General features: G+C 37.4%; 1 protein-coding gene across 40 annotated transcripts in view; it reads right to left on the bottom strand.

Annotated features, from left to right (window-relative positions):
• Positions 1–16,146, bottom strand: part of RIMS2 (regulating synaptic membrane exocytosis 2) — a 608,892-nt gene that overhangs the window by 80,957 nt on the left and 511,789 nt on the right. For 22 of the 40 annotated variants that reach the window (XM_059874470.1, XM_059874468.1, XM_059874482.1 and 19 more), the window contains one exon: positions 14,176–14,417. The exons of the other annotated variants lie outside the window; for them this stretch is intronic. In XM_059874470.1, coding sequence (XP_059730453.1) covers positions 14,176–14,417 — 242 coding nt within the window. The remainder of the gene's footprint in view (positions 1–14,175; positions 14,418–16,146) is intronic. 40 annotated transcript variants of the gene reach the window in all.

Raw genomic sequence — 16,146 nt, forward strand, 5'->3', positions numbered from 1 at the left:
AGACTGTATCCAAAAGCCTGTTCTCTCTGTCTGCATCTCTATCTCTGCCCTATAGATAGGTTCATCAACACCATCTTTCTAGATTCCATATATATGCATTAATATATGATATTTGTCTTTCTCTTTCTGACTTACTTCACTTTGTATAATAGGTTCTAGGTTAGACCACCTCATTAGAACTGACTCAAATGCATTCCTTTTTATAGGGGAGAATTATCCCACTGTGGATATGTACCATACCTTCTTTATCCATTCATCTGTCAATGGACATCTAGGTTGCTTCCATGTCCTAGCTGCAATGAACATTAGGGTACATGTGTCTTTTTCAGTTATGGTTTCCTCAGGGTATAGGCTCAGTAGTGGGATTGTGGGCCATATGGTAGTTTTATTCCTAGCTTTTTAAGGAATTTCCATACTGTTCTCCATAGTGAATTGTATCAATTTGCATTCCCACCAACAGTGCAAGAGGGTTCCCTTTTCTGCAGACCCTCTCCAGCATTTATTGTTTGTGAACTTTTTGATGATGGCCATTCTGACTGGTATGAAATGATACATCATTGTAGCTTTGATCTGCATTTCTCTAATAATGAGTGATCAGAGCAGAAATAAATGAGAAAGGAATGAAGGAGACAATAGCAAAGATCAATAAAACTAAAAGCTGATTCTTTGAGAAGATAAACAAAATTGACAAACTGTTAACTAGACTCATCAAGAAAAAAGGGAGAAGATTCAAATCAATAAAATAAGAAATGAGGAAGAAGTTACAACAGACAACACAGAAATACAAAGGATCATAAGGACTCCTATGAGCAACTATATGGCAATAAAATGGACAATCTGGAAGAAATGGACAAATTCTTACAAAAGTATAACCTTCCAAAATGGAACCAGGAAGAAACAGAAAACATGAACAGACCAATCACAAACATGGAAATTGAAACGGTAATCAAAAATCTTCCAACAAACAAAATTCCAGGGCCAGATGGCTTCACAAGCAAATTCTACCAAAAGTTTAGAGAAGAGTTAACATATATCCTGCTCAAACCCTTTCAGTAACTTGCAAAGGAAGGAAAACTCCCAAATCCATTCTATGAGGCCACCATTACCCTGACGTCAAAAGCGGACAAGGATACCACAAAATAAGAAAATTACACACCAATGTCACTATCACTGATGAACACGGATGCAAAAATCCTCAACAAAATTCTAGCAAACAGAATCCAACAACAAATTAAAAGGATCATATATCATGATCAAATGGGCTTTATCCCAGGGATGCAAGGATTCTTCAACATATGCAATCAATCGATGTGATACACCATATTAACAAACTGAAAGATAAAAACCATATGATCATCTCAAGAGATACAGAGAAAACTTTTGACAAAATTCAACACCCATTTATGATAAAAACTCTTCAGAAAGTAGGCATAGAAGGACTATACACGAATATAATAAAAGCCATATAGAACAAACCCATAGAAAACATTGTTAATGGTGAAAAACTGAAAGCATTTCCTCTAAAATCAGGAACAAGAAAAGGGTGCCCACTCTCACCACTATTATTTAACATAGTTTTGGAAGAGATTAACTCTTAAAAATTCTCACTCCAGGAAAAAAATTCTGTAACTATATAAGGTGATAGATGTTAACTAGACGTACTGTAGTGATAATCTCACAACATATAAAAAGACTGAATTTCATGTTGTGCACTTGAAACTAATATAATGTTATATGTCAATTATTCTTTGATTTAAAAAAAAATGGGCAAAGGACGCAAATGGACATTTCTACAAAGAAGATATACAAGTAGCCAATAAGCTCATGAAAAGATGCTCAATATCACTAATCATTAGGGAAATAGAAATCTAAACTACAGTAGAGACTACTTCACACCCATTACAATGGCTATTATCAAAAAATAACAAGTGTTAATAAGGATGTAGAGAAAATGGAACCCTTGTGTATCAATGGTGGTGATATAAAAGGTGTAGTTGCTATGGAAAACAATATGATGGCTCCTTAAAAAATTAAAAATAGATTTAGCATCAGATCAGATCAGATCAGTCGCTCAGTCGTGTCCGACTCTCTGCAACCCCATGAATCGCAGCACGCCAGGCCTCCCTGTCCATCACCAACTCCCGGAGTTCACCCAGACTCACGTCCATCGAGTCAGTGATGCCATCCAGCCATCTCATCCTCTGTTGTCCCCTTCTCCTCTTGCCCCAATCCCTCCCAGCATCAGAGTCTTTTCCAATGAGTCAACTCTTCACATTAGGTGGCCAAAGTACTGGAGTTTCAGCTTTAGCATCATTCCTTCCAAAGAAATCCCAGGGCTGATCTCCTTCAGAATGGACTGGTTGGATCTCTTTGCAGTCCAAGGGACTCTCAAGACTCTTCTCCAACACCACAGTTCAAAACCATCAATTCTTCGGCACTCAGCCTTCTTCACAGTCCAACTCTCACATCCATACATAACCACAAGAAAAACCATAGCCTTGACTAGACGAATCTTTGTTTGCAAAGTAATGTCTCTGCTTTTGAATATGTTATCTAGGTTGGTCATAATTTTCCTTCCAAGGAGTAAGCGCCTTTTAATTTCATGGCTGCAGTCACCATCTGCAGTGATTTTGGAGCCCAGAAAAATAAAGTCTGACACTGTTTCCACTGTTTCCCCATCTATTTCCACTGTTTCCCCATCTATTTCCCATGAAGTGATGGGTTTGGACCGGATGCCATGATCTTTGTTTTCTGAATGTTGAGCTTTAAGCCAACTTTTTCACTCTCCTCTTTCACTTTCATCAAGAGGCTTTTGAGTTCCTCTTCACTTTCTGCCATAAAAGGGTGGTGTCATCTGCATATCTAAGGTTATTGATATTTCTCCTGGCAATCTTGATTCCAGCTTGTGCTTCTTCCAGTCCAGCGTTTCTCATGATGTTAAATAAACAGGGTGACAATATACAGCCTTGACGTACTCCTTTTCCTATTTGGAACCAGTCTGTTGTTCCATGTCCAGTTCTAACTGTTGCTTCCTGACCTGCATACAAATTTTTCAAGAGGCAGATCAGGTGGTCTGGTCTTCCCATCTCTTGAAGAATTTCCCACAGTTTATTGTGATCCACACAGTCAAAGGCTTTGGCATAGTCAATAAAGCAGAAATAGATGCTTTTCTGGAACTCTCTTGCTTTTTCCATGATCCAGCGGATGTTGGCAATTTGATCTCTGGTTCCTCTGCCTTTTCTAAAACCAGCTTGAACATCTGGAAGTTCACGGTTCACATATTGCTGAAGCCTGGCTTGGAGAATTTTGAGCATTACTTTACTAGCGTGTGAGATGAGTGCAATTGTGCAGTATTTGAGCATTCTTTGGCATTGCCTTTCTTTGGGATTGGAATGAAAACTGACCTTTGCCAGTCCTGTGGCCACTGCTGAGTTTTCCAAATTTGCTGGCATATTGAGTGCAGCACTTTCACAGCATCATCTTTCAGGATTTGCAATAGCTCAACTGGAATTCCATCACCTCCACTAGCTTTGTTCGTCGTGATGCTTTCTAAGGCCCACTTGACTTCACATTCCAGGATGTCTGGCTCTAGATCAGTGACCACACCATCGTGATTATCTGAGTCGTGAAGGTCTTTTTTGTACAGTTCTTCTGTGTATTCTTGCCATCTCTTCTTAATATCTTCTGCTTCTGTTAGGTCCATACCATTTCTGTCCTTTATTGAGCCCATCTTTACATGAAATGTTCCTTTGATGTCTTTGATTTTCTTGAAGAGATCTCTAGTCTTTCCCATTCTGTTGTTTTCCTCTATTTCTTTGCATTGATTGCTGAAGAAGGCTTTCTTATCTCTTCTTGCTATTCTTTGGAACTCTGCATTCAGATGTTTATATCTTTCCTTTTCTCCTTTGCTTTTTGCTTCTCTTCTTTTCACAGCTATTTGTAAGGCCTCCCCAGACAGCCATTTTGCTGTTTTGCATTTCTTTTCCATGGGGATGGTCTTGATCCCTGTCTCCTGTACAATGTCACGAACCTCATTCCATAGTTTATCAGGCACTCTATCCATCAGATCTAGGCCCTTAAATCTATTTCTCACTTCCACTGTATAATCATAAGGGATTTGATTTAGGTCATACCTGAATGGTCTAGTGGTTTTCCCTACTTTCTTCAATTTAAGTCTGAATTTGGCTATAAGGATTTCATGGTCTGAGCCACAGTCAGCTCCTGGTCTTGTTTTTGCTGACTGTATAGAGCTTCTCCATTTTTGGCTGCAAAGAATACAATCAATCTGATTTTGGTGTTGACCATCTGGTGATGTCCATGTATAGAGTCTTCTCTTGTGTTGTTGGAAGAGGGTGTTTGTTATGACCACTGCATTTTCTTGGCAAAACTCTATTAGTCTTTGCCCTGCTTCATTCCATATTCCAAGGCCAAATTTGCCTGTTACTCCAGGTGTTTCTTGACTTCCTACTTTTGCATTCCAGTCCCCTATAATGAAAAGGACATCTTTTTTGGGTGTTAGTTCTAAAAGGTCTTGTGGGTCTTCATAGAACCATTCAACTTCAGCTTCTTCAGTGTTACTGGTTGGGGCATAGACTTGGATTACTGTGATACTGAATGGTTTGCCTTGGAAACGAACAGAGATCATTCTGTCGTTTTTCAGATTGCATCCAAGTACTGCATTTCGGACTCTTTTGTTGACCATGATGACTACTCCATTTCTTCTGAGGGATTCCTGCCCACGGTAGTAGATATAGCAGTCATCTGAGTTAAATTCACCCGTTCCAGTCCATTTCAGTTCACTGATTCCTAGAATGTCGACATTCACTCTTGCCATCTCCTGTTTGACCACTTCCAATTTGCCTTGATTCATGGACCTGACATTCCAGGTTCCTATGCAATATTGCTGTTTATAGCATCGGACCTTGCTTCTATCACCAGTCACATCCACAGCTGCGTATTGTGTTTGCTTTGGCTCCATCCCTTCATTCTTTCTGGAGTTATTTCTCCACTGATCTCCAGTAGCATATTGGGCACCTACTGACCTGGGGAGTTTCTCTTTCAGTATCCTATCATTTTGCCTTTTCATACTGTTCATGGGGTTCTCAAGGCAAGAATACTGAAGTGGTTTGCCATTCCCTTCTCCAGTGGACCACATTCTATCAGATCTCTGCACCGTGACCCGCCCATCTTGGGTTGCCCCACAGGCATGGCTTAGTTTCATTGAGTTAGACAAGGCTGTGGTCCCAGTGTGATTAGATTGACTAGTTTTCTGTGAAAAAAAAAAAAAAAAATACAATGGAATATTATCCAGCCTTAAAAAGGAAGGAAATTCTGACATATGCTACAACATTGGCGAACTTGAAGGACATTATGCAAAGTGAAATAAGCCAGTCACAAAAGGACAATCACTATACCATTCCACTTATATTATGTACCTAAAGTCATCAAATTCACAGAGACAGAAAATAGAATGGTGATTGTCAGAAGCTGGGGGAAAAAGCAAATAGGGAATTATTTCAGTTTTACAAGATTAAAAGAGTTCTGGAGATAGATGGTGATAATGGTAGCAAAGCAGTATGAAGGTATTAATGTCACTGAATTTAATGCCATTTAAAAATGGTTAAGTGGTCAATGGTAAATTCTATGTTATGTATATTTTACCACCATTGGGCTTCCCTGGTAGCTCAGCTGGTAAAGAATCCTCCTGCAATGCGGGAGACCCTGGTTCGATTCCTGGGTCAGGAAGATCTCCTGGAGAAGGAACAGGCTACCCACTCCCAGTTTTCTTGGGCTTCCCTGGTGGCTCAGATGGTAAAGAACCCACCTGCAATGTTGGAGACCTGGGTTTGATACCTGGGTTTGGAAGATCCCCTGGCGGAAGGCAAAGCAACCCACTCCAGAATTCTTGCCTGGAGAAGCCCCACCGACAGAGAAGCCTTGTAGGCTACAGTCCATGGAGTCTCAAAGAGTAAGATATGACTGAGCGATTGCTCAGGCAAAAAAATTGAAAGTTAAATTTTGTAGAACAAATGGTACTGCTGAACCTATCTGCAGGGCAGGGATAGAGACACAGACATAGAGAACAGGTTGTGGACACAGTGAGGGGAGATGGTGGGCCGTATTGGGAGAGTAGCGTTTAAACATAAACATTACCATATGTCAAACAGATAGCTAGTGGGAAGCTGCTGTCTAACAGAGAGCTCAACCCTGTGCTCTCTGACAACCTAGAAGGATGGGATGGGTGTGGGGTGGGAGGGAGGCTCAAGAGGGAGGGGACATATATATACTTGTGGCTGATTCACGATGTTGTATGGCAGAAACCAACACAATGTTGTAAAGCAAATATGCTTCAATTAAAAACAAATTTTAAAAAGATATGAAATTCAGTTTAAATTTAAGATATGTTAAATTAATTTCAGTAACAATAAAATTGCTCTTCCGCAGCCACTTGTTGATCCTAGTTTGCTACAGAAGTACTTTAACATAACTTATGCTAATAACAGCTTTCACTTATAAGAAATACTTTGTTTGCCTCATCTGTAACATTTGAACCACTTAAGCTTATTAGCAAATGACAAATAGTGACATGACTTTTAATTAATAATGGCTCGTAGAATTATAAGTGCTAAAGCATTATTATAATTTCAGTGGTGAGAAATATGCCTAAATTTAGTGTTAAAGTCACATTTTTTGTTAGCTTAACATGTTATGTATCCTTTAGTGTTAGTTTGGGATTTCTAATGGCATAAGGAGACAGTACTACTATTTAACATCTACATTATTCTTCATTATTACAAAGTTATCTCTTAATACACTTGTGAATTTAGCAAACATTCACTTAGAATTATTATATACTAGAACAGAGTACATCATGAGAAACGCTGGGCTGGAGGAACAAGCTGGAATCAAGATTGCCAGGAGAGATATCAATAACCTCAAATATGCAGATGACACCACCCTTATGGCAGAAAGTAAAGAAGAACTAAAGAGCCTCTTGATGAAAGTGAAAGAGGAGAGTGAAAAAGTTGGCTTAAAGCTCAACATTCAGAAAACAAAGATCATGGAATCTGGTCCCATCACTTCATGGCAAATAGATGGAGAAACAGTGGATACAGTGGCTGACTTAATTTTTCTGGGCTCCAAAATCACTGCAGATGGTGAGTGCAGCCATGAAATTAAAAGACACTTACTCCTTGGAAGGAAAGTTATGACCAACCTAGACAGCATATTAAAAAGCAGAGACATTACTTTGCCAACAAAGATCCGTTTAGTCAAGTCTATGGTTTTTCCAGTGGTCATGTATGGATGTGAGAGTTGGACTATAAAGAAGACTGAGCACTGAAGAATTAATGCTTTTGAACTGTAGTGTTGGAGAAGACTCTTGAGAGTCCCTTGGACTGCAAGGAGATCCAACCAGTCCATCCTAAAGGAGATCAGTTGTGGGTGTCCATTGGAAGGACTGATATTGAAGCTGAAACTGCAATACTTTGGCCACCTGATGTGAAGAGCTGACTCACTGGAAAAGACCCTGATGCTGGGAAAGATTGAGGGCAGGAGGAGAAGGGAATGACAGAGGATGAGATGGTTGGATGGCATCACCGACTCGATGGATATGGGTTTGGGTGGACTCTGGGAGTTGGTGATGGACAGGGAGGCCTGGTGTGCTGTGGTTCATGGGGTCACAAGGAGTTGGACATGACTGAGCGACTGAACTGAACTGAGAACAGAAGTTTTAAGCCTTTTGGAATTACACACTAGACAAGTTGTTTAAAATCTTTAAAATATTACATCCATTTCAGTAAAAAAATTAAAAGCAAATATATTTACTTTTTGAATACGTAAAATAATATACAAATATTTTAAAATACTACAATGCAATAAATATTTGTAAGTCATTATTCAAATGGCAAATTAATACTTTATCCTGTCAAGAAAAATGTTTGAAGTAATATTCATTTTAGTTTTTAAAAATACTGGTTTGCTTACAAAACTGTTTCTTCTCTTTCCTGAGCACTCCCTGGACTACATTTCCTAACCTCCCATTTTCCAATATCTTGTGACTGAGTTGCAGCCAATGAAATACAAGCAGAAGTGAGCTCACTATTTCCAGTTCTTGCTCATAAACACTTTCCCACGTGCTGGCTGAATACACAGGGCTCCAAGGCCCTACAAGAGGGTAGAGCCACGAGACGAAAAGAGCCTCCAACTCTGAACGACCACAGGGCAGGCCACTGCCCACTGGGAATAACTGATATTTGGACTGGTATCTGCTCAATGAATAAACTTCTTTTGTATTAAATTTTCACAGTTTATATTTTAAAGCAGCTGGCATTATGTTAGCTAATAAACAGAGCAATTCGAGGGTCTGGTTCCGAATTCAGGTTTCTCATACTTAGTTTTAATAATGTCATAGTTGAAAAAGAAACTTCATAAAGAAACACCGTAGATCATATAAAGTATAAATGTAAAGTTCATCATTAATAATAGTGGCTATAAATCTGTATTTTATTAATTTTCCTGAGAACTTACAATTTTTAGGGACTTGTCAGATCTTAGAGTGTCACTGCATTTGCTTCATCCGCACCTAATGAAAAGCTTGACATAAGGTTAGAATTTTCAGGTCTACCTTTTTCGTGTAGTCGCAGCATTGGTATTATACTCAATTCAGTTTCTTTGCAAGCCTCTTGCAATCTCTGTAAGCCTCTCGCCCACTTTCTCAGGGATAACGGAACTAACACCTCCAAAAAGGCATATGACACCTGACTTACACTCAGACCAACTGAGAAAACTAGGGTAAAGCCATATATTAAGTATGGTAGTGCTTAATTTCTTTTTCTGTCTTTTAGGCTAAAAGACAAAAATTAGTTCCACCATTTTCAGAGAACTTCATCATGAACTCCAAAGAAGTATATGGGCCTTTCATTGGAGATCAGTTTATTTGATATGAGCAGACACTGAGAAGGAGGTACAAAATAAGGAAAAAAAAAACAGTCTAGCCAAGAGATAAACAAATATACAAATGATTACAATTACTAAATGTTACAATTAGAGGAAATAAAAAGTACTACATGAGCTTAGAAATTACTACAAGGTGAAAAGAGTCGAGATCCCTGAGTGGCCACAGGTGATAACAGCTGATCTTTGCTTCAGCTCTGGATCTGAAACCCTCTCACCTACTCAGTATTCCCCAGAAGTATCCCCTCTGTTATTAAAAAGGCAAAAACTCTTCTTTGACTCTATTTCTTCCAAGCTATAGTCCTATTTTTTTATTTTCTTTTTTAAACCAAAATTCTAGAAATTGTTTTTATTTGCACCAACACAGTAGTCATCAGTCATATGTGCCTACTTAAATTAAAATTATACAAATTTAAAATGTATTAGTTAGTCACAGAAGCCACATAGAAAGTGATCAAGAGCCACATGTTGTATTGGATAAAGCAGATGCAGAACTTGCCAAAAAGCTAACAGTTCTATTTAACGGTGCTAGTCTAGACTATAACAGAATAATTAAGAATGAAGAATGAATATACTGCCTGCATTTCAATCCCAACTTTGACCCTCACCAGTTGAGTAAACTTGGGGAACTTACTCTTTTTGCCTACATTAGTTTCCTCATCTGTAAAATGAGGGTAATAGTAATTAATTCTTTCTTCATAACATTGTTGTGTGACTTACATGTAAAGTGCCCCCCAAAACTGCCTAACACGTGAAAGTGCTCCATAAGTATTAGGTGTTAAAAATTGCTTTAAAGGATCAGTCGCATTTGTTTATTTTTAATTGATTCTATTCACTCATTTTATTTTTGGCTGCACCAGGTCTCTGCTGCTGTGTGCAGGCATCCTCTCATTGCTGAGAACAGGGTCTACTCTGTCGAGGTGTGTGGGCTTCCCACTGAGGTGGTTTCTCTTGCTGGGGAGCAAGGGCTCAGCAGTTGCTGCACACAGGCTCAGGTGCCTGGCGGCATGTGGAATCCTCCTGAACCCACTGGCAGGTCAGGGAAGTCCATGTGTTATAACTTTTATTCTGGAAGTTATTCTCACAGTCTCTACCTCCTCTCTCATTTTTGTTAACCTGCTTAAATCAGGCTTTGTCCTCCATTGCAAGGTTTGTCAAGGTTTGCCAAATTCCTCCATCATGTGAAATCCAATGGTCAACTCCCTGTCTTCACCTTATCTGAATTACCAGAAGCACTTGACAGAGGTGATCATCTTCCTTAAGATAGTTCCTTCCTTTGGTTTCTAAGATACCATATTCTTCTTTTTCATTTTCTTTAATGGCTGCTCTCTCTTTAGTTTCCTTTAATGGACTCTCTTCCTGACTTCTAAATGTTGGTATATAACATGGCTCTGTTTTTATTATAGTTTTCTTCTTGATTCAAATTACACTAAGCAATATTATCTAGTGCCACAGCTTTAAATATTACCTGCTGATTACTCCCAAATTACATGTTTAGCTTGACCTACTAGACTACAGTTGCATATCTAATTAAACATATAACTGTACTTAGATGTTTAATGGGCATCTCAAAATCAACATGTCTAAAATAGAATTCCTGATTCCCCATATGAGGCTGAATTTGCTACTGATAGCTTACATCTGCAAAGTGATTTTTAAGTGCTGAAAGCACTTTCTTATACATTTAAAGTATGATCTTATAAAAACGCTGTTAGGACAGCAGGTGTTAATTCCATATGTCAGATGAACATTCTATGACTCAGATATGTTGGGTAGGTTTTTTTAAGAGGCCATATTTGATATCTTATATAACCCAGGGTAAGCAATAGCAACCAAGTCTCCTTATTCACTCCATGCACTTTCTACAAGGTTGTGATGTTTAGCAAGATATATTTAAGCTTTAAAAATGGTGAGTTTCCATTTAGCAGTCAAAGGATACAAAATAGCACGGGGATAAAAGAGAGATATGAGTTAGCTACTATGTGTATGAACCAACATATCTCTAGAAATGGTTTCCCCTTCACCAATTATTATTTATGTATGATTACTGATATAATTCAGAATAATTTCAACATTCTTTAGAAAGATACTATTTTGCTGAGCTTTCTACTCTTCAGAAGTCAAGCAAGCAGTCTTTATCTCATCTTGAAAATTCATACTGGTAAAATGATATTTAATTTTATGATGATAAATATCATTTTAAGAAGCTGAAGGCATTATGTATGATATATCATTCATTAAGTGATAACTCTACAACTTAAGTACATGCAGATTTCCACGAAGAGGCCAGGAAAATCAAAACAAAGGATCTAATGTAAGATCCAGCATCACAAATCCATTCATTGTTTTAGATAATGCTATCATATGATCAAAGTTTAGGTAATAAATTTGAAGATTTCAGTTTTAAACACTGTTAGAGCTTATTACTGTATTTTTAAAGAAAAGACAACATAAAAATCTTACTTGAAACATATACACATAAATACAGAATTTAGAAACCCAATGAAAGTTTGGAGTTCAATAATTACCAAACTATCTCTGTTGGCTATTCTACAGTTAAACTTGGGCTTTAAAGTGAGAGATACTCTGAATTCTATTGTCAATACAGGTCAAAGCTATACAGTGCGCAGATAGGAATAATTACACATTTTAAGATGATAAAAATTTTAACCATTACAATGTCACTGAATACCAATGAAGACCATAACAAAAAGAAACACGTTATTTTCTGCTATGCTATATATGTAAAAAGGGGCTATAGGATATAACAAGGAAAAACTACATTTTTAAAATCTGCCAGTATCACAGTGTTTCTGAAGATAAAAACCAAATCAGTGTATGGTCAACAGAGCTCTATCATTAAATAAAACACTGTCAAGGAAAGATATATGGGATATTAATGCCCAAACTACAAAGAATGAAATTGATCATTGAGAAATACTGACCATTTTCTCTTCAAATCTACATTCTTAGTTTCTGTGACACAGCTCTCTTCTAGTATTTGTTCTTTCTTCATGGTAATATCTCCTTGGTCTTCACCGGCTCCTCTTTCTCTGTCCAGTTCTAAAAAGTTAATCTTGCACAAAGTATTTTCTTCATCTACTGCTCTTTTATCTGTCGTGTTCTTTTTGGGCAATCTCACCCATGTTCATGGTTTCAAGCAACCTCTAAACTTTATGATTCTCACATTTATATCTCTGGTTCTGACATGAGCTTTAGAAGTATGTATTTAAATATGTTCTAGACATTTCTACTTGGATATTACATAGATATCTCAGATTCAAAGTGTCCTAAATTGAAGGACTCACCCTTCTTATCCCAACCTACTCCTTCTTTTATGCTTCCAATATCCGTTAATAGCACTATAACCATCCATCCGTGGATGCAAGCCAGAAACATGAGAATCACCTTAGAATCTTCTCTCCTTCACCTCCCCACATCAAACCCATCACTAAATTGTGTGACTGACTGGCCTCAAGGTATGTGGGATCTTAGTTCCTTGGCCAGGGATCAACACTGCACATTCAGTATGGGAAGACAGTCTTAACCACTGGGCCACAGGGAAGTCCCTGACACAGGATTTTGAAGTAATCTGTTTAAGTATATATCTTCTACTAGAGTATAAGCAATTCAGGTTATAAATGATTTCTGAATCATCTGTGTTCTCAATTTGCCTGGCACACAATAAGTGTTCAATATTTATCCAAAACCCTCAATGAACAGAATTAATTATTTAGTTTAACACCACATATTCTCTAGCTTGTAGTCTTATTAGAGTCTATTTTAGGTTCTTCATTTAAAACAATTAATAGACTTTATTTTTAGAGCAGTTTTAGGTTTACAAATGTAAGTTTTAAATAGAAAAATGCAATAAAGTTCTAACTGCTAGAGAAAGAAACCTCTCAACTTCAAAAGGCCAACATCTATCATTTTAGCACAACACAGTTAATTATGTATGTATAAATATTAGCAATTAAAAAAGTCATTTAGATATGATCTCTCTGTCCATACATTAAATCCCTAATTCTATATTAAAACACAAAATAACATTTTAAAACACTAAGTAAAAAATTAAACTCTAAATTAACATTAAACATAAATTAAAAATTAAACATTAAATAATAATTCTAACATAATCACAGTAAATATAGTAAGTTACAATCAGGATATAGGGAAGCCATCAAAATCTTATTTCAATATAATATTATTATATAAGGCTCAAAATCCAGAGTCACTGGTATAGTTTGTAAAAACAAGATTAGGCGGGTCCAGGAACTAACGTAGCCTTAAATTCTTCTGTGTTGCAGATTTATGTCCTGACTTCTCTGTACCAGAACCATAGTATTCAGACATAAATGAGATTTAATTCATTTGCCTATAATTTATTTGCTGTAAAAGAAACACCATATTACATGCTTTTGTTTGTGTGTTAAGTAGAAGATATGCTATTATTTCCCAGATACCAGGGACTGAATGTTTAATTATCAACACCCATTTGAAAAAAGACATTGCTTTGACTCACAAATAAATTCTTAATTGCTAACAGTGGTTTTTCTGAGTTAGGAGGGTGGTATCTAATTTATTTTTGCAGATGTGATTTAGAGACTGAATTTTCGAATAGCAAAGCTTTGAATATCTTCCCCATCAGCAGAAAATTCCTCCACCCCTGCAGCTGGAGAATATTGCTGCTTGAAATGTTAACTGGGAAAGTAAAAACTGCAGTGAGGAAATTGATACAACTGGTAAATGCTGCTTACAAACTGAAAAAGAAGTTAGGTTGTCAGCAATAAAAGAAGTATATTATTCACACAAAATATGTGGTGTCATCTTCATCGTGGTAACTTGCTGGGAGTGGAAATTAACTTGGTGGGTTCCAACTTGAGGAACCTAAAGAAAAGCAAATATCTCACAGATCAGAGCACCTTTGCAAAAGACCAGAAACAAATCAGGGGGACCACAGCTGAGCTCCTCCTTGAGGAGAAAAGACGTGAAGCGCATGTCAAGAACAGTAACCAAGGTTCACTTCCAAGCAGGTTCGCTCATCACTGAAAAACAAAGTCATGGTTATATTTTCAGAAAGGTCCACTAGCTTAAAACGCCCCTTTCCTTCTGGTACTTGTCATCATCCACACATTACTGAGGCCGAATGAGTAAGAGAAAAGATTATGTGTTTTAATTACAACTCAATTAGGAAGTCAACAGTAACATAAAAATGCCTACCCGTTTGGCTGAGCTGAGAAGCACTGCGGCTCTTCCGGGAAAGACCAACGATAGCTACCATTTTGGCCCCAATGCTAGAGCGTCGCTTCTTGCTGCTGGTGCCCAAGGCACCCACTGCGGTGTCCGACTGGCTGCCATCATTCTTCTCCAGCGAGCACATGTCTCCGCTGATGCTGGTGCTCTTGGTCATGTTCTTCCCTGAGATGCCCATTTGTCTGCTTTGCATTTTGGATGTAAAGACACTGTAGGCCCATGGATCATTAAAAGTGATGGCAAGAGCAAAAAGGAAAAGACAGAAAAAGGTATTTTAGATGAAATAGCTGGAGTATAATTCAATTATAACATTAATGGGACATGTTTTTAGGATTTAAAATTTTTCAAACACCATGGTCTTGAATGGATTTTACTATTCAGAGCCAACCTTAACATAAGTATCCAAAATCAGATATGTTTTCATTTCTGCTTTCAAAGAAGACACTGGTATGCATGGCCACAGTGGGGAGAAAAAAAGATCTGTGAAAAATAAGTGGGCTCATTTAAGAGAATACACTGTCTTACAAGTGCAATATGCTTTAAGGCAGTCATATAACAAAAAACAACAAAAAAAAGAAGTTTCCAAACCATTCTTCTCTAATTTGCTTTACTACAGCCATCAAAGAGAAATTTGACTGGGGAAATTTTACAAAAAAATGGCAAAAATGACAGCATCTACTGCTGAGTAGCTGTTTAATTTTCTCATTTTATTAATAAGATTTTTCTAAACCTTGTTAAATTTTCTAACAACAATTGATGTTTTCATTAGTTTTGATTTAAAAATAATTTATTTCACTTTACATTTTCATATTTATTGATATGTCTATATTCCAAAAATGAAGGAAAGATTTTCCTCTTGTATTCATTTGAAAGAAAGAAAAGTCATTTGCAGTTTTCTATACAATATGGTCCAGAGAAGGCAATGGAGAAGTACCCCACTCCAGTGCTCTTGCCTGGAAAATCCCATGGATGGAGGAGCCTAGTGGGCTGCAGTCCATGGGGTCGCTAAGAGTTGGACACGACTGAGCAACTTCACTTTCACTTTTCACTTTCATGCATTGGAGAAGGAAATGGCAACCCACTCCAGTGTTCTTGCCTGAAGAATCCCAGGGATGGCGGAGCCTGGTGGGCTGCTCTCTATGGGGTCGCACAGAATCAGACACGACTGAAGCGACTTAGCAGCTTACAATATGGTCAGAAGGCAATAATTTTTAAACAGTTTTTTTCCTCTATCTAGAGTAATATTTACTGAAAAGTAAGGACTAGGAATCAAACCTGGGCACCCCTGGCATGGAGTCCTAACCACTGGACTGCCAGGGAATACCTAACACGTTAGTTTAGGTATTAACCTATGTTCATTTTCTCCAAGTATTTAAGAGGGAAAAGACTCAGTGTGAATTTCTTAAAAAGACAGTAGAGTGTACTATTTTATCATTCATATTAATTTTAAGAAGAAATGAGGCACAAACAGACCAAGAGATAGCAAGAGAGGAGACAGTGTATACCCTTCTATGGTGACACAAACTAATCATTTTCAAGTTTGTTTGATTTTGCTATTTTTCAATAAGCAACTATAGAATAAAGTAGAAAGAGTTTGGAGGTAACAGATGGGCGCTACAATTCCAGCTTTATTGCTACTTAACTGACTTCCTTCAGAAAGTTTATTGCTTCTACTTGATCCTCAGGGTCCTCATTTATAAGAGAATATTTCACTGTAGCTTCTTATTTTAAAGAATAGACATAATAAGATTAAAATAAAAATTAAATAAATAGAAATGACAGCAATTAGGGAATATAGACAATACATAAAATAAGGCTAAAGCCCTTCAACATATATATGTAAATACTTAAAAGCATCAAAAAATAATCTTTATGATTATAAATTTTAAGACTTCGGAGAGTCAGATGTCTAAAATGGTTTTCATATAGCCAGCGTTA

This window comes from Bos taurus, chromosome 14 (assembly GCF_002263795.3).
Source record: "Bos taurus isolate L1 Dominette 01449 registration number 42190680 breed Hereford chromosome 14, ARS-UCD2.0, whole genome shotgun sequence".
Classification (NCBI taxonomy): domain Eukaryota; kingdom Metazoa; phylum Chordata; class Mammalia; order Artiodactyla; family Bovidae; genus Bos; species Bos taurus.